The sequence below is a fragment of the Chroicocephalus ridibundus genome, chromosome 4 (genome assembly GCF_963924245.1).
Source record: "Chroicocephalus ridibundus chromosome 4, bChrRid1.1, whole genome shotgun sequence".
Taxonomy (NCBI): domain Eukaryota; kingdom Metazoa; phylum Chordata; class Aves; order Charadriiformes; family Laridae; genus Chroicocephalus; species Chroicocephalus ridibundus.
The window spans coordinates 84,168,398-84,195,746 of NC_086287.1; the positions used below are offsets into that span (position 1 = coordinate 84,168,398).

The 27,349-nt window shown below is 46.0% G+C and overlaps 1 protein-coding gene across 1 annotated transcript in view; it reads right to left on the bottom strand.

Moving 5' to 3' along the window:
• Window positions 1-791: 791 nt before the first annotated feature.
• The window catches only part of PEPD (peptidase D), a 133,526-nt gene continuing 106,968 nt past the window's right edge, over window positions 792-27,349 (bottom strand). Inside the window, exons 13-15 of the mRNA XM_063334583.1 lie at window positions 18,978-19,162; window positions 9,481-9,672; window positions 792-1,480 (exon numbers count right to left, since the gene is read on the bottom strand). Coding sequence (XP_063190653.1) covers window positions 1,331-1,480; window positions 9,481-9,672; window positions 18,978-19,162 — 527 coding nt within the window. The 3' untranslated portion in view covers window positions 792-1,330. The remainder of the gene's footprint in view (window positions 1,481-9,480; window positions 9,673-18,977; window positions 19,163-27,349) is intronic.

Below are 27,349 nucleotides of genomic sequence, written 5' to 3' on the forward strand. Positions count from 1 at the left end.
CATGTTGTGTTGTACACCCCGTGTGGGACAGGGGCGTGCAGGCACCCGGAGCTCACAGCCGCTCCACCGCCCGCACCGTGCCAGCTCCAGGGGAGCGACGGGACCGAGGGGACCACGGCAGCCGACCTGCGCCGTGGGGAAATCCCCGTCTGCCGAGCGGGGACACCCAAAAGGCCCTGACGTCCCGCTGTCACTTCTGTCCCCAAACTGTGCGATGGAGCCCGATGACCAAACAGGAGTTTGGATGTGTTCATAGAATTGAGCAAGATTATTTTTATGTAGTTACAGCAACTAGTGCTATTTTATGATGCAAGAAATATATTTATTCTCCTGCAGGCTGATGAACACCTCAGTAAAGAAAGGCTTTTCTGGGTAATTTAAATCTTGCATGAATGGAACGTCATTTTATGATCATTGTTAATATGTTTGTGGTGTATCCAAATAAAACTTACATGACTTCACTCTGAACTGGCTAACGCTGGGCAGCTAAAAATAACTATGGTTCTGCAGAGCACACGCTGCGGGACGACCCCGAGCCCTGCAGCAGAGGTACTCCCTTCTTGCCATTTCTGAGGCTCACAGAGCAACCTCTGTTTTCAAGGAACAAGTAGATGGACAAATCTAACAGGCCTCGGGCTGCCTCTGAAGGACCAGTATCCCCACTGCCCAGAGCAGAGAAATCTGGCTAACGAAGGGTCAAAGTTTCCAGAGCACAAATTGGTAGAAAGGTCAGGTAAAGAAGCAGGAACGGGGGCAGAAGACCATAATGATCATAAAGTTGTGACCATAAATGATGCCAAGGATGAATTTTAATAAAAATTTGATTCTGCTTACTCCATTGACACTGAAATAAGATCCGTAAGAAAAATATAAGTGTCGTTATGTCCACCGAGTACAGCTGATTTTTCTTCTGTGTTTTCTGCAGTGCTTGTGATGAAGTTTAAGGAAGGACTTCAATGGTTACAATCACTGACAGCATTCAGATAATCCATTTGGTATTTTAAAGAGTCCCAATCATCAAAATTCAGATTTAATTGCGAGGTATGTCTGAGCTGGGATGTGACAGAAGTATAAGCCCCACTGACACTGCAGCCGGGTTATTCAGGTGGCACTTGGTAACGTGAACGGCTGCTTGTGAGCAGCAGCATCTGAATTCCCTGGATATCGAGTGCTGAAGCCTTCTACCTTCATTTTTAATGAATTAATCATTCCCGCTAAGAGCCTGCCTGCCTCTCCTGCTATTAAGAATTGGATAAATTTTGTTTTATATGCTGCAGCATGAAATCAGAACGATGACTGATTAGTGTGAGACTAAGTACCACCCTGACGTTTACTGCTGTTGGCTGGAGAGGCGGTCGAAGGACTTGGCACTGCTTTGGCCGTCTGCCATGAAAGCCTCTATTTCTTCAACAGTACGTGGGACGCACGTTAGCAGCTCCATTCCGCTGGCTGTCACTGCGATGTCGTCCTCGATGCGGACCTGTCACAGAGAACACGGGGTTACCGAGGTGTTGCAGCTGGGGTGAGACACACGTCAGGCAGCGACGGCCGCGGGAGCACCGGGCACGTTGCAGCCCGCGGCGCTGATGCCGCACCAGGTAGAGCAGCACCGGGACTGCCCGCATCACCGGCAGCGCGGCGCGGAGCTCCGCAGGGCCCCGTCCTCCCTGGGACGCTGGGAGCCCCACGGTGACCCCGCAGTGTGGCCCCGCGGGAGGCGGTGGACCCGCGGGAGAGTCGGGTGGTGCCTCTGCTGCCTGGGGTACAGCAGGGACGGGCTGAGCGAGACGCTGCATCCACCACCTTGTGCTGTGTAATTGCACAGGGCCAGTAAATCTCCCCCCCAACATCAGGAGCAGCAAAAGGAAGGTTCTGCCCTGAATTTGCCTCCATCCTTGCTGGGGACAGCCTCGGCAGCCATGCCTGCCCCGCGCCCGCAGCCGTCTTCGTGCTAAGCTGCACTGAGCTGCTCTTTGCACCTAAACATCACATACTCTTGTCTCCAAACTCAATCAGCTTCCAAAGGAGGAACTGCAACATGAAATAGCTTGTAGCTGATATTCAAAACGTTGAATTCTGAGCTGATGAGAAAGTCCTAAGCAGGTCAGACATTCCTTTTAAAATACAATCACTGCATTTCAAACCATGCAAGGAAAAAGCATGGTCTTCCAGCTCTTGTTCTGTTAAAATGAAAAGTATGCTCCATTTCTGTTTGACTCTAATCTCTTCTTACCAGTAAATATGCCGACACAGTCATTTCCCGTTATCTTATCAGGAAAATGTTAGTAAGTCGCTAAGCTGCAATAAAAGCAATTTTAGTAAGGTGTAAATCCAACAGAACACAAACTCCAGGGACTCCCACCTTACAGTTGCTCTAATTGTTTCTGACCTCTTGACATTTCAACTAAAAATAAAGCTGGTTAACATTTGTACGTCTGATTGCAAAATAATCCATTTGTTCAAACAAAATGAGTCATCCAGTCCTTGTTAAACTGTTTAATGATGTCTTTGCCAGATTATTTCTTTTACTTGGTATCAAGTTAAATAAGTATTATAAAGCAGAATTAAATAAACAAACTCCATTGAGTTCACACATTTGATTTGGGCAGTAAATCTGAAAGGCGTAAGGCTCTTTGGGTGCCCGAGCGGCCGGCGCCCCATGGCAGAAGAGGAAACCGTTGACCCACGGAGCGAGTGTGTGCGCTCCAGCAGGTCTTACCAGGGTGGGGGTTCCCATTCATTGCTTCGAGTTTGGCCAGCTGAGCAAAACATGACCCATGGATATGGCAAGATGGTGAGATTGCGTCTAAAGGTAGATCGTGCCCCCTCTTTGCAGCAGCTCAGCATCAGCCCTGCTGGGCACAGCCTGCCCGGCCGCGTCAGCCCCTGCCCAAGACCCGCTGGTACCCGCCAGACTCCAGGGGACGGATCTGGGGACACGGTAAAAGCTAAAGCATCGCGTTGGCAAGCACACCGGTGTAAAGGGAGCTGGGCACGGCGCTGACGTGCAAAGTAAAAATGTTAGTGCAAAAGTGAGTCCGAGCACAGAGGCAAGACAGCCAAAGCCAGAGCTGACACTGCCGACGGAGAGTCTCTTCCCGAGCACCACCAGCTTCGCAAACCTGCCCCGCTTGAGCTGAAATTCCCCAGTGTATCTGCCACGGAGACGCACCTGCCACAATTCATCTGCTTAATCAGTAAGAATAGCAAAAAAAAGGAAAAGAATTGGTGTTTCCCAGTTCGGAGTTTCATGCCTTCACCAATACCTTGGCGCTCTTTGAGGGGACGGACTGATGTGAAAGCAGAGCGGATGAAAGCCAAGGAGGGAGGGGGAAGAACAAGTGGGACAAGGTGCCTGCCAACGCTGTGCCCTGTCCGGGCCACAGGAGAGACGAGGCTGGGGAAGGAGCTGGAGTGGCGAAAGGAGCCAGGGGAAGGCAGATACAGTGACTGACAAATAATGGACAAAGGGAGACGGGGCTGGGTCAGGGGTCCGGGAAGGGAGCTGCTGGGGGAGGTGAGAAGCGAGGCACCCTGAGCGAGGAGGGCACAGGGGGTGCTGGAGCCGCGAGTTACCGAACGGGGGTGGACAGGGAAACCCATCAGTCTGGAGTGCCACCCACAGCAACTCATGGTAGAGGAGGAACATTGTTGGGAGATCATGTGATGGATCCACAGCTGTGATTGCTGTGAAAAGTGGGAGAGCCAGCGCCATCCCACCAGTCTGCTGCTTGGGAGGTCACTGGGGGCCACAGACCCACCGCTCCCTGGGCTTCACCCACCACTCCTAGGAAAGCTCCAGCTCTTTCTCCAGGATCTAACCATTTCCCTGCCGGCACGAATCTCGCCTGAAATGAGTGCTTGCCCTAACAGAGAAGCCAGACTTCTCGCTCTCAGGGCACGTTTTTCCTTTGCCGAAAAGCAACACAAGTGCAGAGGAACACAGGTTCTCAAGGGGGAAGGGATTTTTGCATTTGCTCTTTTCCTTCACACCCTCCACACCTCACCCTGAGCTTAAAACTCAGCAGCAGCAAGAGGTGGCTTCAGAGGACCTGCAAAACCTTCCCTACAGGAGAGCCCGGCATTGGTCTTGTCTCCTGTCCAAATGGACAAAAGACGCTGGATCTGCCTGGCAAGGCTCACTGGCTTGGGGCTGCCGTTCCCAGTGGGGGACAGCGGTTATGAAACTCGCTCTCAGAGCTGTCCCTGTTTGCAGGCTCTTTGTTTGACAGTGCTGCTTGTTTCGGGGCTGCGGAGCGGTTTGGAATCGGACATGGCTTAAAGGAACAGGGAAGCGAGGTGTGAGGTGCCTTCAGGGTGCTCTGCAAACCCCCCGGGCTTTGCTTTCTCGCTGTGAAGCGGCACGCTGCACAAAGCACTCCCGCAATGGTGGAGTGGCCAGGAATGCCAGGACTGTCCCTAAAATGCCTTTTCCTTATCAAGGGCAGTGGCATGATCTGTCTAGATAGACCTGATTGCACAACCGCCTAACGGCAGCAGCAGACCATCATGTGGCTGGACTCAGCGGCTCCCGCGCTGTCCCCGAGCAGGGCTGCGCGGGCACAGCCAAGCACAGCAGCGCAGTTAGCGGCAGCGCTGCTGTCAGCTCTACGCACAGCCTCGCACTTTGTCCTGACTTACTAACGCGGCCATGCTCCCCAGAGCCTCCCGCCCTATCTTCCGAGCGAAGGGGGTTGTAGCACTCAGACCTTTCTTCTGGATGATGATATATAGAAAAGGCTTTTGAGAATCAAGAAACAATTTTGGCCAATTAAATAGTCCAGATTTGCACGATGACAGATCCCAGACGTGATTAAAAAAGACCACTGGTGACATGTCTCCTTTTGTTTTAATCTATTGAGCATTGGTTTGATGATGGCTGTGGAAGGCAGTAATACTACCACTGCAAGATCTCCGGGTGGGAGATTCGCCTGGGAAAGGACAATAGGACGTGGGGCACACACACCACCCCACAGCAGATGAGCACACGTGCTTCTGTGGGGCAGAAGGGTCCGCATGTCTGGCTTTGTAGCTGGTGTCCTACATAGGCAGATGCACGTAGCCAAGGGGACTTACTTCAACTCAACCATTGACTCACCAATGATTCTTGGTAGAGCAAACTTACCACGAGCAGGGTTCGACACCGTTATTTCCAGGGGACTGGCTGGCAAACAGCGCTGCCCCGTCAAACGCAGGGCCGGGGGAGGCACGGTCCCCTGCCCACCTCACACCATGTGCCAGTGCCAGGATGGTTTCTACGGGGGCTGACAGGATGGTGCGACACAGTGACGCTCAGCCCACGCCGCCAGTCTTTCCTCCTCTCAGTCACAAGCACGTCCTTGCGCCAGGGACACTTTATTTTAAAGGTCCACAAATAAATATTTTATAAAAGAGGATCAAAATTAGGCAGGGTGAGGCCACGTATTTCATTAGATCAACTGATATGGCTGGCAAAAGAAGCTTCAGGCACACAGTCCCTTCATCCAGGCCCAAAAAGGAGCAATAAACTATAAGCTAAATACAGGTTAGAAACAACTGCTCTTACTTTAACCTCATTATGTTAATTAGACAACTTAAGAGAAAAGGGTTAAAAAGGTTTATAAGCAACTAGTCACTGGTTTTGGGTTGTCTACAACTATCACTTCTCTTAAAAGACCTTTAAAGAAAGCTATATATTTCATTATGACAACGGCTTTTCTACGAAAACTTAAAAAAAAAAATGCTGTGTAGCATTATTACTGCTGCATAATATGAAATTTAAAAAGTAGATGAACATAATATTTATTGCCCAGTAACCGATTTAACTCCACAACACACATTCACCATAAACCCCGAAACAGAGCTCAGCCTTCTGAAAAATGAAAATCAGGACAGAGACAACTGCAACTCTGTGAACCAAAGGTAGAAGCAATTAAATATCCTGCTTTTTATTCAGTTTAACATTTGTTCCTGAGTGAGGGAAGCACTATTGTTTTGAAAAATACTGTAATATTAGCGGATCTTCAAGGTCCTAGGCTTTGCAAATCTATTTAACTTTTAAATGAGAAAAATCTGCAAATGAAAAAAAGTAATGTATTTAACATTTAGCTGTCTTTCAGCATTTTCTCAAAGTTGCATAGAGTTCTCACCTATTAAGTCTAGTGCTAGTTCTACAAATCCTAGGGAAAAATAAAGCCTGAACAGGGACTGAATATTTATTTAAGGCCAAAAAAAGATTGAACGGTTTGAGAAAACATCGTATGGACAGCATGAATCAGTAATCAGCTTATGAGGAATGGAAATGTCAAACCCTAAAGGGCAGCACTTGGAGTCAGTATTTCCCCTTCCCCGAGGAACGGGCTGCTTTTCCCCAGCGATAGAGACAGCCGTGTACCCGTACCTCTATTTGCACAGCCATGTTTATTTATGAGCGCGGCGCGGGCAGAGTCCAGGCGGAGCAGAGGTGCCCGGGGACGGGCACGGCGCCAGCGCCCAACGGCAGCCCTTGCCCCACAGAATTTGTGACCTCGGTGAATTGGACCTTAGTGTTGCAGATGCAGAACTGAAGTACACGTGACCGAGCGCCTTCCCAAAACCGGCTGAGGAAGCTCCGAGGGACTGAACCCAACGGCAGAGTCCGGGGCTTCAGAGAGGGCAGCCCATGCTCTCAGAAGCAGAGCCCCAGCAAAACTCCTTGCCCCGCTCCAGAGCTCCGTGTTTGACCCCGAACAGCTCTCGTTTGGTGAAAGCCCACGTTAGGAGGTGCCTCAGCAGCAGCTGCAGGGTCTGTGCGAGAGGAGGCGGGAGGCTGGGCTGGCCAGGGACCCCCCCGTCCCCAGCCACGCAGAGCGGAGGAAACCTCCTGCTGCCTCATCCTCTCCTGCTCTCGCAGCTCCTACAAGCTCTTCGTGGCCAACGCCAGGCAGCCTGAATTACAATAAATGGCTAAGTCTTGCCCTTTTTGGCACGGCAAAAGAGCTTCTCTTCTTGAGGCAGAGACTTGTCACAGTCAAGAAAATCATCCAAAGCCCAAAAAAGACATGAATTCAAGGTGAATTCATTAAAATCCACAAATCCCCTGTGCGGACAGTCTTACTCAGAATTACAGTGGGGTTACTTTGGTTAATGTAAGTTCATTTTTGAAGTGAATTAAACTAAACCAAATTAAGAACATTTTAATTAGCGCTGAGCTCTGCAGAGGGAAACGGACTACTTATTTCCTTTTGTAGAACGTCTTTTTCTTTTAAACTTAAAGGAAGATTGGATTGGCTGTAGTGAGCTCCTTAGCTAGAACTGACACCAATACTAACCTTGTACCACTAATCCTTGTCAGTAACAGCACTGGGCTTCACAAGATCTTTTTTAATCACGTAGAGAGAAAGTTTCCCGACATGCTTTTGAGAAATACTCACTCATTCTGCATAAACTAGAATGAACCAGCACGTAGATAACTAAGCATGCTACACAACACAAATTGCATCTTCTATTTATGCAGAACCAAGTCAGAATTGTAAATATGGAAAAATTCATTTTGATTGCATTATAATTCAGCTTTTGTGTAGAATTCAGAAATATTCGGATGTACTTCAGTCTCAGATTTTATTTCCATTCTTCTCCTGGACAAAATCAAGTGACAACATCTGGCTCAGGGTATGTGTGTATTATTATTTTTTTCTCTCTAAGTTAAATGTATTGTTCCCAGGGGGATCGGAGATTTAGATTTTTGCTCAATCGTTTTTGGGCAGCTCCCCCTTTTAGGGAAGTTTGTTGGCTGGCTCTCCTTACGAGTCATCATTACAGGAAGCTAAGCAAAAAACAGGGGAGAGAGTTAGACTTTGCTTGAAATCTCTGGAACAAAAGTGCCCGATCCAGCCACTTACTACCAAGGTAGAGATCCCGTGCTGTCACCCCTGTTCCACGCACACACAGGTGGCAGGCGAGCCATGTGCATGCCTCAAGCTGCAAAGCTGGGGCGGGCGTTCCCAGCAAGTCATGGAAAAACCTGCGCTTTGCTGAGCATTTCCAGAGAAAGCTCAGCAGGAATCAATTCAACTGCCGAAAAACTCCCACAGAGTGTTTACAAGGAAAGCCAAGATAGTTAAACCTGTTCTCATTGTGGTATCAAGCTACACAAGTGCTTTATAGCATTCCTTTAAAATACGCTTCAGCATGCAGCGCCATATAGAACGTGCTCCCAGTTAGAAAAGGCAGGGTTAGCTGCCTTGCCTTCACCAGGCAGCTCCAACTGGTGGAGCCTTCGGCTGGCTGGCTGGCAACTCTCGATAAAGGAACACCAGAGACACAGATAACATCCCAAGCCTCAGCAGTGAGTTAAACGCCAGCGCGGGCAAAGCCCCGTGCCTCTCGGGAGGCTGCACACCCCCGTACAGGTACCCTCGGCAGGGGCTACCCCCCAGCCCGGCTGGCTCGCCCCATGGCCACGGCACACACAGCTCCTCTGGCGGGGCTGGTGCTTCAAAGCCAGCTCAGACCAAAAGCCTTACAGTAACTACCCTCTCATGGCTGGCGTACAGCGATAAATTAGTCGATGGCAGCAGCAGACAATTCCTAATGAGTGACTTTTCATACCAGAAAATCACCGCCGTTGCCAGTGATTGTTAGCTGTGTTGGGACTCAGCAGAAAAGCCACGCGGAGGACGGGCACTGCAGCTGCCTGCTCTATCTTCTCTGTGCATGCATACGGAAGCTCGGAGAACAATGCGGCACCCTTCAAATGCTCGCCCTGCTAAAATGAAACCCCACTGGAAGCCACTGCAGCTGCTCAACGCTCTGCGAGGGCGGTGGCTTTGAATGGGGAATGTGCCCTGGGGAGCACGGAGGAACAAGGCCCCTCTGCCTGTATGGGAATGGTGGCCGGGACGGTGGCTGCATCCCGAGTCAGCCAGCCTCCCTGCGCCGCCGGAGCCTGCCCTGCCACACCTCCCGCACCACTGCTCGCCAGGACCATCGGCCGTTCCCTTGGAAAACAGGGATGGCTTTACATTCATTCACAAGTTTCATGCTGTTCTGGCAACAGTCCAGTAAAAGCAATTATTGCTGTTTTTCTCTACTGCCTCCCTGACTCAAACAGCATCAGGCTCTTCTGCCCTGTGAGGGAGCACTGGACTGTGCTGCTGCCAAGGAAGCTAACTCTGGAATATGGATCAGATCTCAGCCTCCTATTTCCTAAGATACATGTTTCACACATTACACAAAACACCTACCTGGCAAGTCACTGTACAGTGCTGACAGAAGGTATTTCAATCAATGGAAAGATATGGGTCTACCATTAATCAGATATCACAAGTACAAAACTACACTTAAAAACAACGAAAAAAGCCTCCACTTTGTTTGCAGGGTCAAATGGCCCAAGGTGCTGCTTCAGGAACGGCGCTATATGCAATACATTACCACTTCCGAAAGATTTCTTCTCAAACACATAGCAGAGGCAAACAAACAGAAAACCAATTTCAGAAAACCATCCATTTAAGAATTACTCACCCCACCAAATCCTCTGAAGCGCTGCAGGACGTCATTGTTGATGAAGCAGGACTGCGCCGGGTCACGGAGGGCTTGGTCCAAGAGGTGGTCAATGAAGTAGATGCCCGGCTCGATGGTGAGGACCATGCCCTGCTCCAGGCTGCGGGCAGTACGCAGGCTCCGCAGCCCCGGCAGGTCGATGCGCTCCACTCCCTGCAGAAGAGACGCCGGTTCAGAGACAGAAAGGCAATCCCTGCTGGCCTTTTATCAACGCCCTCCTACGCTGGCTGCTCCATAAGAGACCCAAAATACAAGAAATAATCGGGAAGTAGAGGACTGAAACGGTGCCGTACCGTTCCCTCTCTCTCTCTCATCAGTCCCTCATTTCGCTCTCATGTACAGCAATGATCAGCCTTCAACTCAACACCCAAATGGGTTTTGCACCACAGAAATCCTGGCTTTGGGTATGCTTGGTTCCATCACTCTCCACCTTGGGAGAAGTGCTGCACTACAGAGAAAAAATAATTACTTGCACTATTTCTTTCTATACCCTTCCTGGCAAAGTACACTATTTTAAGCGATGCGCGAATCTTGAAATGCCCCCTCCACGTGATGGCTGAAGTAGCTCAACTATGCAGCAGAGAACAATTTCTCCAAGGATATGCAAATGCTTATTCTCACTGAATGTTATTAAAATTACACATTTATGATCTTGATTCAGGAGCAATGAGTTTACACATGACCTCATAAAAGCAGCCCATTTAAAACTAAACTTTTGTCAGATTCAGACTTTCAGGCAACATGGTGCTGACTGATATTATTAAAAACTAAGTCAAAACAAGTCCTGACTAGCAAAACATTCTCTTCTTCCCAAAAGCTGGTAAAGTAAAATGATATATGAGGACGTGCTTAGTCAAGGAACTAGAAACACTGCAAAGACTAGTTCAGGATATTAATTTCATTCCCCCAAATGTGCCAGGTATTGCAACATCGGAATAAATATATCTCAATCCCATCAGCTTTTTGAAAATTCTTTGCAACTGCAGCAAAATTTCATCAACAAAATACGGTGATGGCCAGCAAACAGCTCACAGGCCCGCTCGCTGGCGGAGCCGCACGCTGCTTGGGAGAACCCTCCTGCCTCCCCGCTCAGTCACAGGGGGCAGCTCTGCACGGCCACCGTGTTGGTCATCTGCTCTCCAGGTGCCATTCCCAAACCTCGCTTCTAGCCAACGGCAATTTTCCTTGCCAGCAGAAGGGGCGACTCCTTCCAGGAGGAGTGGCAGCATGGCTGGCATCAGCAGGAGCCCTCCCCTCCCTGCCGTCCCCCCCTGACACGGCTGGCGGGCAGTGGGAGATGCCCTCAGACCCGCCATGGCTCCCCCTCATTGCTTCCTTCGCTCTGCAAAGCGCAGACAGCCCCACAGTACTCTCTGCTCCTTCCTCAGAAAGCCTATTCCACAGAAATCCCGCTTGCAAGAGCCACCCAGCAGTTTCTTTCCTCTCGCCGCTCACCCAAGCAGTGCCGGGGTCGCTTTTCCCCTTCGCAGAGCTTCTGTTCCACCGCACAGTGTCTTGCTTGCTTTTGCCAAAGTTTCCAGAGCCCTGCAGCCCAGACGCCCGTGGGCAAGTTTGCCCATTTTTCAGCGACGTGGAGCATTTGTTCGTCCTTGGAAGCCAGTGAGTGTACCCTGACCATCTTCACTGTGTACTCGATCCATTTTATTTCATATGTTTGAGCTGAATTTTGCAGAGCATTACATTACACTAACATAAGAAAGCACGGTTTTACCAAGAGAACAAGAATACTCCGATATGCAAGGCACTCTGCATTTATATTCTTATCAAAACCCACAGAGAATCAATATATTTCTACACTCAAAACAATAACTGCACTGAAACGGAGCCATTTTTCCTTCTGCTGCTGCCCCATGGGGTTTGGCATCTCACACATTCATTGTAATGCGTAAAGGAAATGAGGGCATCCAATCTTGTGGATTAATCTCTCCATGAGCTGTAAACAATTAGATTAGTGTCTGGACCTTTTGGTGTCTTGCCAACTATCTATCGGCTGCTTTACAACAAACAACCCATATTTGGCTTTTAAGAGTACACTTCTCTTCAATTCTACTTTGTAAATGCCTTTTCTGAGGCAGTCAATCCAAGACAGATGCTAGAAAGATGAATGCGCGGCGAGGAAAACAATGGCAAACATCCTCTGAAGGCAGCCCTGGCACCACGGTTGCATTTTTTTGCCTTTTCTTAAAACAAATGAGGTTTACCACCAGGTGTGACCATCCAACCTTGGTGCCCATGTCAGACACCTCCGTACAGCCGTTACAGGAACACGTAGACATTTTGTCTGGACCGCTGGCGGTCTGATTCTGCTTTTAGTACTTCCCCAAGAAGCTAGTAACACACAAACTCTTCTCGATATTTCATGCATCCTATCTCAGCTCTAGGTTGTGTCGGTTCTTGTTTTCATCTCCAGATCTTCGCATTTTGCAGGCACTGAAGTCACTTTGTGAATGGCAGCAGCTACATCTCTTCCATAAAAGCACCTCTAAGGGCCTTGGGAGAAACGGTGACACTGTCCAGCTTCTCAAAGTCAGCAAACAGGACACCAGTGGGAGGACTTGCCATGAGGAAGCCCTACGCTCCCTTTTAATGTAGGCTAGCAAGGTGTTCACCAAGAGATGTGTGGCACGGATGCAGACAGAGACAGGTTCTGGCCATGCACACTCTGAGCAGAGGACAGGAGGACAGCCCCAGCCCAACCTGCTGCAAGGCTGATGGACAACATGAGCTGGGACAGGGAATGAGCAGAGTGGGGAAGGGGGAAGGTGACCAAGCTGGGGAGATGACAGAATTCCTTTTGAGAACAGCACTGGATTAAAGCAATCAAACTATGACTTCAGCATCCCAAATGACATCTATCTCTGGGCATTCGCAACCTCCTTGGTACCCACCACGGCCATCAGGACAGCTCTTGGCTCTCAGTCTGCTTCAGTTGTTTATGAAAACTAGAACAAACTTGAGGATTTTTTTAATGACTGAAACACCACCACCTCCTAAACAGAAGGTGACAGGTCTGAAACAAGGCCTTTGCCATTTTCCACCAAGTCAAACCCTGTTAGGAGCAAAGCCTCACACTGCCATCCATTGGTATGCATCTTTGGCCATTAATGGATTTTCTTCTTTGTGAGGAGGCAACTTCCCTCTATTTTGCAGCTAAACAACTAGCACCTTGTTTTCAACAATAATCATGATGTTGTTTTGTAGTTAGATGAGATGAAGGGTAAGAAATATGAGCGCTGGCGCAGCAGCTGTGTGGATATCTGTTTCTGTTCCCATTATATCCTGGAGGCATGGCCATGGAGCAGGACTCCGTCGCACTCAGTGCTGTACAACTGTAAAGCCTAAGCTGGTAATTTGCTTCAAAAAAGTGTAGAGAATAATCTAGAAAATATTAACACCTAGGCATCTAAAAAGAGACTCCCAGTTCTATTCTGGGAAAATGACTTTTCAAAGAACTGTTTATTTTCCTGTATACTGCAACAACAGACTATATCCGAAATTGTTTTCTAAGACTGATTTTATTTGGAGGTTCTGCTCACATTTTAAAATTGAGACACTCCCCCCACAGTAAGCACAGATGTATGACACTGTCATTTGCGACTGTACTCCTGCCAAGAACATCAGATTCCAATTAATGGTTCATGTAAGGTAACAAAAAACAGCCTGTCTAGGCAATAAGGACTGTCAAGGGAACAGGAGAATTATTATGTAAACTGATTTCATTACTATGTAAGCAAAATAAAAGTTCAAATTAAGTTAAGTGTGCAGTGATATAAAATATAGATCTATTTTTGGAATAAGCAGGGAATTAGGAAGTACGCAAATACACCTACTCCCCAGAAAAGTGGTGGTGGAAGACTAGAAGTTTCAGTATCTCCGGAATACCTCAGTATAAGGATGAATTACTGCCTGCTCCTACCAACTCAATGGTTCATGGGGGCATACGTTGCTTTTTCTGTGGAAGAACTGCAGTAAGTATCATGCTGGATCTTGTCCCACAGACACCGGCGACCAGGCAAAGTGATCAAAGCAGACACAGCTCCAGGCCCGCTCGGGTAAGCCTGATCTGGGGTCCGTCTCTGGATGAGGACAGAAGGAAAGTACAGGTGACATCTCTGCGCTGGCAGGTCGCTGACCACGGGGCCACTACAGCAGCGCAGAGACACGGGGCCGCCCTCCCTCCTCAAACCAGGGGCTGCAAGCCTTAGTTGCCATCGCCCAGAAGGTTCCTCGAGCCACCAACAGCAGAGAAATGGCCCCAGCAGAGATCACCAAAACCACTCGTAACTGCAAATACTGAACCACAGGAAAAGACTCACGTGGTGACACAAACTAGTTTCTGGTACTTTTTTTCCAGCTAAATTGTCACAGAACTTTTTTGAGCCTGGTAAATAGACTGTCCCTGTTGGAACACATCCGATACAGAGGAGTCCTAATCATTTTACCAAGCTAAGTGCAATCAAGTATTTAAATTAGTCAGGATACTAACATTATATTTAGATTACACGAAATCAACACCGAATTGAAATCCCAGCTCTCACTCTTCCCTATTCTCCCACTGCGTATACCCAACTTCTAATTAGCTCATTTATTGTAAAAAGAACAGAGCCCTCTGCAGCTAATAAAATAAAAGCCTCGAATTCCATTTCACTTGTCTCCTGGCCCCTTCTTTCTAAGCCCTCGTTTCTCTTGCTGAGTGATACTAATGAAGATTAGTTTATTCAATCTGTCCCGCTCCTTCCCAGCAGCCCGAGCTGCCTCCAGCCGCCTGCAGGAACCCCTCCTCAGCCTCACGGAGCCCAGCAGCAGGTGACAGGAGAACATGCTCCGGGCGTCACACACCACTCGTGCCATCTGCAAGTCAAAGCTTCCACTTCTGCAGGAGAATCTAATTACTGGCTGGAGCTTTTGGGACACAGCTCAAAGTTAATATTGGGGGAATGGAGAGCACACGATGTTTAACTGGCTGTTTTTACTTTAAACATTTTTGTCTTTTCCTAGGTATTAACTAGTGGTATCAGGTTGGAGCTGCCTAACACCTTTCCTGTTATTGCAAGGAATGTAGAAGAATCGCCTGCCGCTTACTGGAGGCACCGCTGCCTGCTCCGAGGCAGACAGAGCTGAATTTCAATCCATCGCTATGGCGGGGTCCTCAGCATAACGTCCCTTCTCAGTTTTGCTTCCTGCTCCTCAGATGCCACCAAGCTCCATTGCTATCGCAACGGAAATAATAATAAAACATACAGATTATATTTTTTTCTTAAAACCTAACTGTGAGGAAAAAAAGAAATAGTACATAGTAAAAATCACCAAGCTGACAACTACAACATAAACCTGGAAGATGAGGAGAATATTTAGATAGAGAATTCGTCAGACATGAGATAAAGAATTGCAAAAGCTACCAGCAACGCTCTTTTAAAATGAGACCAACGACAAGTACCGCTTAAAATCTAACGGGCAGGTTTTCTTGTGACATGCAGAAAGCATACACAGGCAACGGCCTTAAATTAAAGGGCTTTTTCTTTTGTGATCTTTTGATACTAATATTAGTGGAAATTGCATAGCAAGCCCCTTAAAGCTTACCTACCTTCTTATACCTTACTTTTACATACAATTGAAAGCAGAACTGTACTGTTTTGGCTCTTCTCTTCTCCTGTGCCTAGAATGAACTGTTCAAAAACACAAAGCTCTCTTAGTCTCTGCTAAAATTCCAGAAAGATTTGGACAATCCCTCCTCTTCAGCCTCTGCTCAAGCCCTAAGCGCCCACAAAGACCCAAACTCCAGCATCTCTCTGCACAGGGAAAAGCTGCTGGGAACCCATCCTGATTTTTCTGAGCACACGTGAGATGCCGCGGCAGGGTAAGAAGCTCTATGAACCTAACTCTGGGAGGGGATTAAAATCCCACAGGAGAATCTTATGCTGCAGGAAACTCTCCTGGTTGGTGTCTGACCCAACAGACAGGAACAAGCACTATGGATTTCAGCACTGCTCTGCACAGAAATGCTGCAGAACTGAAAGTCTTCACCAATTAGTTTCTTGCCTGCACTCCGCCTGCTCAGCGGCCCCCCCAGGCATCCCACTCTGCTATGCTGGAGTTCAAAGAACCAAAAAGAAAGTGATTCAATGGGATCCCGTGAAGTGGAAGCAGCAGATTTTTTCCCCTCATCTTTCCTCGAGGTGTACAATCGCTTACAAGAACGAAACACAGAGCCAAAGCTGGAGAGAGGCCCTGTTACTCCTCGCTCACCCAAGCGCCCGCCTGCAGGTCGTTTCATGTCTGCAGGTCCCGCGTACGCACAGCGGGAGCACAGCTTCGCAAGGCTATGACCAAGCGAGGCAATTTGCATCGCTGGGGCTCTACACAACAGCTGTAGGCTTCTCGGTGAATTCACCTCATCCTCTGCTTCTTAAAGGAAAAAAACATTAATGCATCATTTGCAATGCTAACCACAAAAAAATGAAATCTTCTGCTTCAGCATAAAGCAGGATACGTAGGGAAAATAATTTTTGCCAGAACAAGAAAGGGAACAAGATTATTCCTGTATTCTTCAGTAGGTTTGGTGACCCAAACCCCCAGACAGTCAACCGGGCGCAAGCGTTCTGCTAGAGCCAGCCGCAGCTTGCACTCCTCTGGGAGCAGCCGCAGTGCTCCCCACCACGCACCGGAATGGAAGGACGTGGATCACTCCAGGATCAAAACAAACCTCTAACCTTAATTTGCTGGTGCAGAAGAGCGATGAAAGGATTGGCTTGCCATGAGAATAGAGAACTGAATTAAAACTTTAAACTAAGGTAAATCTTATAATTTTAAAAGACAAAACAAAATGAAACTCTTAATTCACAAGATGTTAAAATCACAGTAGTTATTAACCTAACTTAAATTAACTGGCTTATTATTATAGAAAGTCATCAAATGTACTTAGCATTCTTTAGAGCCTTACAGTCAATTAATATAACATGAAATTGAATCAACTCGAGCATCTAGAGACACAGAACCTAGATTTAAATGAAAACTTCAGACCCATCTACCTCAGGGTCTGAAAATTTGGGATCACCTACCACATATTCTCCATTGCAACAGGCACAAACCCTCATTTATATCCCGTATCGAATTTACCCAGAAACAAATGAAAACAGTGTGGGAAAACCATCTCCATGATTAAATTTTACAGCCGAAGCTAAGCCCAGTGGAGTTTTCACCCTTTGAAGCTAGCTCCGGCTAAGGGCCAGATTTTCTGCAGTGATTAGTACCGCTGGGGCCGAATTTTCAGAACTGCTCAAGTTGTAGTTAGGCCCTCAAAAGAAGCAGACAGATTTTCAAAGAAGTGCTCGACGCTGGGTTTCCCCGCGAGGAACAGCAGGGTAGGCTGCAGGAGACCCGCTTCCCGAAGGAGCCCTGCACTGCCGAGCTCTCCCGAAAATCAGGACATTGACTTACGGGCTTCAGTAGGAAATACACTGGTTACAGCCTCCTAAAAATCTTGCCCTAAACATAGTTGCTCAGACGCATTTATTGCTGGCCAAACCCAATTATTCTTTATCATGGCAAAAACACGGAAGGGAAATGTTGTATTTTTCTAATATCCCAGAGTATCCTTTGCAAAAAATGTGCGAGTTTTTACGGTGTTTGTCAAAGAGGAAGAAAGTGCTTGTTCAGTGCTGCATGTGAAAGCAGCTTACTGGAAAAGATGAAAACTTATTATTGCCAATTTTGAAAAAAGAAATCTTTGGCTACTAATGAATAACTAATCTAAGCTAACAATGTCTGGAAATAGTTTTTCTGGAACGCACAAAACTTTGTGACGGATAAAAATTAGGAAATTAAAGCTTATTGTATTATTCCAAATGTAACTGTTTACACTTGAGGAAAAATAATGGAATAATATCCACTTGGAAAGTTTTTATTTTTAAAAAATCCTTTGTAATACTCCCAGAAATTCCCTCAGCCAAAAGCAAATAACTTGCTTCTTAACCAGCTAGAAAAAAGAGCATGATACTACAGGCATGGGCTCAGTGTACAATAAACACACAAATGGCTTCATGAAATTCTTTGTGAAAATCTCGTTAGCCGGTAAACATTTAAAACGCACCAAAAATCACTCCACAGCCTACTAGATGTCTTCAAAATGCATTTTCTCATGAAATAATGAGGCATAGATACAAAACCTTCTCCCATTGAACGCAGGCACGTATCAAACACCCATCCTCTCTGTGTCAGCTACTGGAGAGATCTTAAAATCAGAATAGGGTTGCTTTTGATTTTTGTTTCATTTTTATGAAAGTTTGTTAACTGATGCCAAGACATTGTCATCACAGTATTGTGTCTCAACAATAATTATATTGTGAACATAATGAGTACCCTCTAATATTATATTGTTTCTTCCCTGCCTGCAAAAGTGAACCCAGCAAGAGCAGCTGTTACATAGCCTGTTCACCCAACATGAACGAGCTCCAAAATATGCCTAAACCTTACCCAAGAAGTTCTTCGTTTCTTCTTCAGGTTCTCGTAAAAGAGAGTTCTTACGTAAGAGAGAAGGCAAATGATCCATTTTCATACTGTATTATTGAAAATCCTTAAACTGTTAGCCTCAAATAACCAAAACATAACACACAGAAAATCCTTCTGAAATCTTTCTGAAGCTGCTGTAAACTTCCTGTCTTTATTCAAACCTTAAGTTCAGATCCCCTTAGAGATTTATTTTTTTTTTTAGTATCATTGCAAACATCCTACCATTCATTGGTTACAGAATTTTACCCATTCTGCTCTCAGACCACAGTCATGGACATTATGTTAATTCAAGGAAAAAGGTAATCATTCTCCGTTTTCTGCAGAAACTTGGAATACAAGAGGTTGTGCTTTCAGATGTGCAAAGACTGGAAGACTTGATGGATTTTTTTTCTTTCCATTCTCATTCCAGGACAACACATCTACATTGGTGCCCATGTTGCCGCCTGAGATCTAAGTTCAAGACAGGAACATGAGCCCGCTTGTTTCCGTATGACACAGCCATCGGCATTTACTAGCCCGGGTGCAGCAGTGGGCTCCTACAGCTGCCTCACATTGTGAATGGAGCAAGTGGGTCATCCCAGTACAGGTCTCGGGCAGCTGGAGCTGCTCTCTGCCACAGCATAGGGCATGCTTGAGTGATAACACGTTTCAGTGGTGGCCCGTGGAGGAACACCAAAATGCATGTAGAAATTGAACAGATTAGGAATGCCCAAAGGGCGGCATCAGTTGACTTCTCCCCCTAAGCAATTTCTGTTTCAACGAACTAACAGACTTCCTTAAAGTAAACTGCATAAAATATCAGATCCAGAAAAAGACACAGTTAAACGCACATCTGCTGCACCCCTGAGAAGAAGCAACTGGTAAGAGAAACGCTGGTCGAATTGGGAGGGGTTAATCTGCAATGCAGTTGAGAATGGACTAACACTAACCTCTGGGTAGCCTCCAACGTCATGCACGTCGATTCCAAGTAGATGTCCAAGTCCGTGTGGCATAAATATTGCACCCAGATGAACCTTCACCATGTCATCTACATTGCCTTTCAGAATGCCAATTTTAGTCAACTCCTCCAGATGGACTCTGTCAGCCAGACGGTGCATATCAGGCCAGGCGACCCCTTAGAGAGCAGAAACAAGCAGCTGAGTTAACTATTGCTAAAAGTTTTTAAAGACGACTTTCAAAAAGCAGATGTAACACATGTACCCTTTGTTTATAAAAAAGCAAAGGTGGAAAGAGCAACATTAGCACAAAAACCCTTTAAATGAGGCAAAATTATCTTTACTGTGCATGCGAAGCACAGAAAACTACAAACGAGGAAGAGCAGCACCTTGTAATCCAGATCCACCTGAGAGAACGCTACGACACCGTACCTAAGCCTGTCTGTGCAGATGCAAATGTATCAGAAAGTTTTCTAAAAGAATGTCAACTGTAAAATGCAGTTATTTAAAATGCAAAGCATAAAATATTACTATCCTTTTAGTTTCAATAACGATCATGCCCATATTTAGAACATTTGAGATGGACAGTACTTTTCTACATACATAGAAGATTTAAAGCCCACATCTTTCTGGCAAAGACACTCTCCAGAAATTAATGATTCCCTTGTGTTAATGGGCTGTGTAAAACACAAGTCCTCTAATTCACGTACTAAAACAGCATTACAAAATCCTGTTGGTTGACTAGAGACAGAGTGCCAGGATACATTAGATTTCTATTATTTTGGTATAGGATACAATTTTGTTTGACAAACTGCTGGGGGGAGGAGGGAGGAAGAAAGCAGCTCTTTTGTTAGTAACACAGTACTGTCTTAATTAGTTCACCATGGCTTTGAGTCATCATCAACAGAGCGGTTGCAGAGTCAAGACAACTAGGGCTAAGGTACAGTAGAAGAATATTTTCCTTGTTCAATTTTGGCATGATTAAACAAATAGAAACCCAGCAATTTTTAAGGCCAAAAACCCCATCAAGTTCCATTTGCTCTAATCCAGTTAAAGACGCAGCTCTAGGGTCTTGTGAACATGAATGTCATATCATAATTACATTAGCACTTTTTGCTCAAAGTACTGGGGCTTCAAAGGCTGAAATAAAATCATCCTATGGGAGCGCTTAAATAAAATTCAATTTGGCTCTGATATGGCTCTGATAGAAAAGTCAGAAACAAAAGAAAAATCGGCAGATGCGTGTAGTCTTCCTGGTCAAAACGTGCTACTTTCATGTTCTCCTTCCTTCAAAAAGGAATTTAGATTTTTCCTTCAGAAAGAATTAATACAACTACAACCAGTTGTTCTTTGACAACTGTGTTCAACGTAATTGTATTTTACAAGAATTTATCTTTTTATCTTTTTGAACGTTGGTTCTATTGCAATATTCACTTCTCTATATTCACCTATGTTTCACAGCTATATCACAATAGGCTCCAGCCTACTGCATGGTAAGTCGAAAACATTACAATCGATTGCATCGATATCACAGATATCAAGCTGGAATTACTACTGAATCGCAGTTGCTTTCCTGTTTATGTTGTAGTTGTGGGAATACAGAATTTCTGTGTGTAACTCCCAGTTCAGTTTCTGTGCTTTGCAGTCAACTCTAACTGCTCTCGAAGTCTTTAACATTCTTTCTGGGGACACTGGATGTTCTCTTAAGATCTCTCTGTGATCTCTTAGCTGAGTATTACTACAAGCCTTCTATTTTCATCCCCATGACTGCAAAGGCACAGGTAACTTCTGACTCTGGTCAAGCATTTGAAGCCTCGTCCTCTGTCGCTATAAACGAAGGTCAGAACTCCCTTGCCATAAGCCAAAATACAACCATATCCTGGGTGCTCTCAATCAACTTAAGAGGAGGTGCCCGAGACCCGAAGACGAGGTGCCGGCTGTTTGGGTACAGCCTCCCCCTGCAGCTCTGCTGAGACTCTTCATCTCCATCCAACCCACCAACTGCACTTACAGAAACACAACCACCTGCATCAAACTAAGGAAGAGATACAACTAAGAACCGATACAAACATTAAACTGATCAGAAATAAAAAAAAACCATCAAAACCACATACCCATTTGCCTGCCGAAGTTCAACAGAGCAAATGAATGACTCTGCTGCCCTCACTAAAAAGATTGCTGTGGCTGTAAATCCTGAGCATTTCTGAGCAAACCCAGTAGAGCCCCTTCCTCCCTCGCCTCTACTTCTTTCTTTTTCTCTCCCTGAGAAAAAGCATGACCACTTCCCCTCTTCTTCTCCTGCCCAGAGCTCTGCGTTCTCCGTCTGGTTTGGTTTTCATTCATCTTTTCTATTTCATTAGAGACTGTGGACAACAGAAAGCTCCCCTGCAAAATAAACACTGAGGCTGGAGGGACAGTCTGCAGCTCTGGGCTCTCTCTTGGAACAAGGTCCGCGCTCTGGAAAGAGCCCAGCAGAGCGACTCTGGACCACGCCTGTATCACCCAGCCAGTGCCACCAGTTTTGCTGGAGACCGGAAGGGCTTCAGCTCCAGCTCTCACACAGACAGCCCCGGGAAAGCTCTGGCTGGAGGGAAACCAAGCTGCTGCTGGGGGCACCCCGCTAAACGGTACAAATGTGTTTTACAATAGGTGTTCAAATACTCTTAATTAAAAAAAAGCGAACGTGTTTATAGATAGATTGCATCTTCTATTCCATTGTCTGGCTTCACAGTTTTCTGGATTAATGGTAGAGAGCTCTGTCACCTGCTGCAAGCCGATGCAGCAGAAACCACTCTATTAGCATTCTTACAGCGAGAAAAAGCAGTTAAAAAACAAGTAAAACCCACAACAAAACGATCTGCAGACAAGTGGCTCTGCCATCAGTTACGCGAGTTCCTGCAGTGGCTGACTGCTTTGCGACCCCAGCCTGCGCTAACCTCCCACCACCCATCGCCCACTGGGACGCTTTACGCAGATATTACTCAGGACCATTATTTTTAAGCTTTGGTGAAGTTTATCATAGTTGCAGACATGCTTTTTGTGTAAAAAGGTTTATCGTAGTTGCAGACATACTTTTTGTGTAAAAAGGTTAGTTCCGTTATTATCTTTAAGACAATTTATAAACCAATTATACTGCAGTGACAGATGAGGTTTAGAAAGCGAGATTGGAGGGTCCTTGGACTTTGACAGCTCGTACCAAAATGAGTCTGCGCTCAGGAAAATCTGCTGATGATGTGTCTGCTCCATTCTTAATTCTCTGCCAAACGAGATACTGGGTAATGCAGGTCACTGAACCAGCGACCGGCTGCCCAGGAAAGCTCAGTTACCAAGGCTCCTCGGGCTGCGATTCGTTACCTGCCATGCAGCACGTGCTTGGGCCAGTGGCCAGGACAAACCCCACTTTTTACAGCAACCAAAGCATTTGAGATGCCTCGAGATACAGAGTGAACCAACTCCATAGCAAGGACCAGGCACTGAATATGTCCGATAATGAAACGTGACAGAGCATGGATTAGTTAAACAATACACGGAAGCTATTAGTTCTCAGACACCGTGCTAACAGTACAGCAGAGGTTTGCAGATGTGTGAGTCGCTGTGTTTAAAAATGGCAAACTTAATGCATTCAGTTTACCACAAGGGTTTTTTAAAAATTTATTCCCATCAACCTGAATGTTATCTGATATCCACAGATACTAGTGGGACAGAAAAGAAAAAGATAAAATAGGTATTGTTTTAATGCCTTGAAAATATTTCCTAACTATCTGTTTGCCAAAGACACCAAATTTCAGAAGAAACACCATGTTTTAGGGACTCGGAAACATCACATAAGGATCTCTGCAATAACCTGTGATCTCTTTGATCAAACTGTTGATAGGGAAGACTTTTGTTAAAATAAAAAAAAAAAGAGAGAGAAAGAAATGCTTCTAGTGAAACCAGAAATCAAAAGCATCCCTATCGTTTACCGAACATACCATAACTTTTTAAACAGTAGAATTGAACAGATTAATTGCTGTAATACATCACACTATAAACTGTTCCTCAGTTGCTGTTAACTCACTGGTATTTTCATTCCAGTGATTATTTTCTGATGTTTTATTAGAAGCTATTCGAGAACATAAAGTAGAAACAGCACACAAAAGCAATTTAGAATCACTGCATGGTATTTAGCCACTTTGGTCGGAAAGTGCTCTGAAAAGGCCTAACAGGATTTTTTTGGCCGCTACTTAGGGTACTTTGTGGTTGTAATGTGACAATGATTAAACCACAAATGATTTAGCAGGGGTTTTTTGTTGTTGTAGGGTGGGGGTTTTTTGCCAGCACAGATGTCACAATCTTACTAAAAAAACAGGAGTATGGCAAGGTTGTAGTAACTTCTCCCCAAATTGTGCTAAGGTTAAGCTACATTTAATTTCTGAGTGTCCACAGACAAGGGCAAAAGGCCCGATGTCCCCTGGCAGTGCCACTGAAATGCAGACACAACACGCAATCCCAGTCCAGCCAGCAACCCACTGGAACAGATCAGAATCTGCCAACACACAGTGACCATATCAGACAGAAAACAATAGCTCCTTCAAAATTCCAATCAAACCCAGTTTAAAAAACAAACCAAAACATCATCTAAATACTAACAGCAACTATTTCTTTCCTCTTCCCTTGGGTGCTAGAGAAGAATTTGTTGCATTTCTACTTTTCATGCTTTCCTCTTGGCCCCCTAGATGAAATACTCAGGAGGGGCTCAGTTTTCGGGCTTGGTTTCTTGCAGCCGCAGGTGAGGCTGCTCTGTGACGGGGTGAGGAATCGAAGAGCAAGAAACCAAAATGCGGTACTCAAACACTGACAACATCTGGGCACAGCGAAGCTGCTCAGAGCTTCCTATGCTGTGTAGGTAACCTCTGCTGTGGGGACAGGCTGAGAGAGCCGGGGCGCTCCAGCTCGGAGAAGAGAAGGCTCCAGGGAGACCTTTGAGCCCCTTCCAGTCCCTAAAGGGGCTCCAGGAAAGCTGGGGAGGGACTCTGGATCAGGGAGGGGAGCCATGGGACAAGGGGGAACGGTTTTAAACTGGAAGAGGGGAGATTTACATGAGATATGAGGAAGAAATTCTTTGCTGTGAGGGTGGTGAGCCCCTGGCCCAGGTTGCCCAGAGAAGCTGTGGCTGTCCCATCCCTGGAGGTGTCCAAGGCCAGGTTGGACGGAGCTTGGAGCAACCTGGTCTGGTGGGAGGTGCCCCTGCCCAGGGCAGGGGGCGGCACTGGATGGGCTTTAAACCATTCTGTGATTCTAAGATTCTACCTACCCGCAAGCCTCCCGGAGTCAATGTCAGATGTCTATATGGATGCCTGGTTCAGGGATGCAATTTTAGGCTGTATTTTACAGCGGTGGCACAGCTGCATCTGGCTGCCACATGATGAGAAGAGTCTGTTAACTTTCCCATCCTAAAAAGGTGATGGGAACTGTATCACATTTGCTGCTGTGTCATACCTGCAGTGCTGACTGCAGGGATTACTCGACTCCAGCCTGCTCGTGCCATGAGCCCCAGTGTCACAGCCCCAGACCAGGATGGTCTCCTTCAGAAACCACCCTCAAATCCCCCAGTGAGATGCACCTGCCTGACCACAGCGGGAGCTACCGAAGGAGAACACAGAAGACTCTCCATCATCTCCGAAATTCGGAATAGTGTCATGCTGTTCAGCTGTTATCACAATATTTCTTTTGCAGCAGTATGATGGAAGTTTGAAGTGGTAAACCCATCCTCCCCATTATAAACCTGCACATAGTGATCTATAAGACATCAGAGGCAAGAGCAAGATAACAGTCTGCCATGCTGAAACCTTAAGAAAAACAATTTGAATAGATGCAGACGTAGAGCAAGAGGAGGGATTTCTTCCACCGCTGGAAAGATGCAACACAGGACTGAGCAGCACTGTCAGACGCCAGATCTCCTGCATGTTCCTTCCCAAGGGCTGTGCACTGAGGAGGAAAAAACTGAGGGAAGGAGGGAAGCGCTTAGAGGGAGCGATCGTGGTGTGGAAACTCATCAATCTTGGAGGCTTAGAAAAGACTCTATTTAGATAAGATTCAGGGCAAACAGCACAATCTGTGTCTAGCAGGTTTGCACTGACAGCTATAGCTGATGCACTGTCAAGATCGACGGACTCACGAACTTTGTACTTCAACTCACATTACAATGTATAACGAGTGTGTTTCCTCAATACCCAGCTGGGAGAAAATCAGTGCATATCGGACTATGTAAAAGCAGCTTATTCCCCCCAAAGTCACTGTTAAAATCAGAATTGTACAACGTTACAATATTACAACCTGTTACGATTAGGAAAAAAGGATATTTTTTTTAAAAAAATAGCCTTAAACCAAAACACATTCACTAGAGAAAGGCTAAAATAACCCGCAGCCAAGGTAGGCTCTAAGTTTGTGAAGACTTCTAAATGTGTTTGCTTTGTACAAGCAGCACCTCTGAAGAGCCGCCGGCAGCAGAGGAAAGCCCAGGGGCTCAGGGGAGCTGGAAAGCCGCGGGTTTGCCCAAGCCCCGGCAGAGACTGCCCCAGCAGGGCCGCTGCCAGCCCGCCCCATGGGGGGCTGCGGGGCAGGGAGGCCCCACTGCTCTCAGGTGCCTGATGTATGCGCTTGGCAATAGCTCAGGGTTATTTTAGCCTCCCGTGTACGCCTGGGCCGGCCCCTGGGGTCAGCCCCCCAGCAGCCAGCTCCGGGCAGCTCTGCGCTCCCCCGTGCGCTGCCGCCCCCATCTCAGCACATCTGCTGGCACAGGGGCATCGGTGCCAACGCAGGGGCTGCTGGATTCGACAGGAAACACCGCCGTTTTCTTTCACACCAGCAGCCATAGGTTACTGCTATTCTGGGCAAGGTCAGGTGACGCGTCCAACAATGAGAGCTCCAGTAATCAATGACACCGTGTTTATTTAATAATCTTGCAAGAATCAAGGATTGAACTTGACCATCAGTACTGTCTATGCATCCTTTAGTTCCTTCAGCTTCTGTTTCCTAAGTGGCGGCCAATGCTTTAACCATTTAAAGCAACAAAAACGGAATTAATTTACCACAGAAAGCTATCCTACCTTTTCTGGGTCAATCTCAGAGTATTCAAAGGGAAACTTAATCATGAACATTAATGCTAGCAAGAAAAATACAGCCAACTGCATTCAGTAGAGAAGAGAGAGAGCGGACTACAAATAGCTTTTTAAAACATACATTGACAAGATTTACTTTCCAATCTGTCTTTAACACAATAACACATTCTTAACTGCGAGGGGGGAAAAATAATACTGCGGTGTCATTCAGCAGGATTTGTGAGTATCAAGTACTGGTTACAACATGCCCTGAAAGCATCTGTTCTTCAGAGGAACTGGTATGAAATCTTCAACTTCTGTCATTAATGCTTTATTGCTGAGAATAATTGTTTTGCTTCAGATATTACAGCAGATTAATAATGATCAGCAGCACTTTGCCTAAAATATGACAATCTGAATGGGAATAATTCATATGGGCATTTTGAAATTATACAAACTGTAAAATAGACTGTGCTCCCACGCCCTCCCCTGTTGTGCTATTGTCAAAAGGTCCGGTTTACAGTCCAATTTCTTTCTAAATATTCATCAAAATTAGCTACTGTTTTTATACAGCACAACAGAGAAGCGTGCCCTCATGGTGTTCTACTAAGTACAACTCTGGACTACATAAAACCAAACTGAAATGACTTGCATGCAAAAAACGCCCACTGCATGTGAATGAGAACCTTGTACTTGGAAGGAATAAATATTAGTAACAGTTACAACTATTTTCTTTAGGTCTAATAAATTTTAATCCTAGTTGAATACAGTGACAATTACTCTAAAGCAGTATTCGAAATAGTAGCAAACAAAAATAAACCTGAATTCTAAAGAAGTTACAGAACTGTCATTACAAAAAAGAAGTCGTAATCTGTGAAGGTGCAAATTTTGAATTTGCATATGTTTCTAAGCACAACTCTGCTCAGTTTAATAACAGAAACAAGTGCGAGTAATATGATCTGCAATGTCAAATACCCTAGCTATTAGTTTCCAATTAAACAGTTCTTTAATTATTTGGGTTATTCTAATCCCTGGTCTTAGTACTATCCGACCTGAGCTAAATTCTCCACTATTCTTTTTTTGTCAGAGACATGTTATTAGAACACAGAATAGGGAATCATACTGCCACTTTGAATTCAAATCATGGTGTTTTCTGTTGTATAAAATTGGTTATTTATGAAGCTGGTAGTTGTGCCCTGAACCTTCCTCCCCCTGACAGTCTCACTGAAAGAACCATGCCCCAATATTTAGATACCAAATTGATTTCAGGGGTATATCAGGATACAT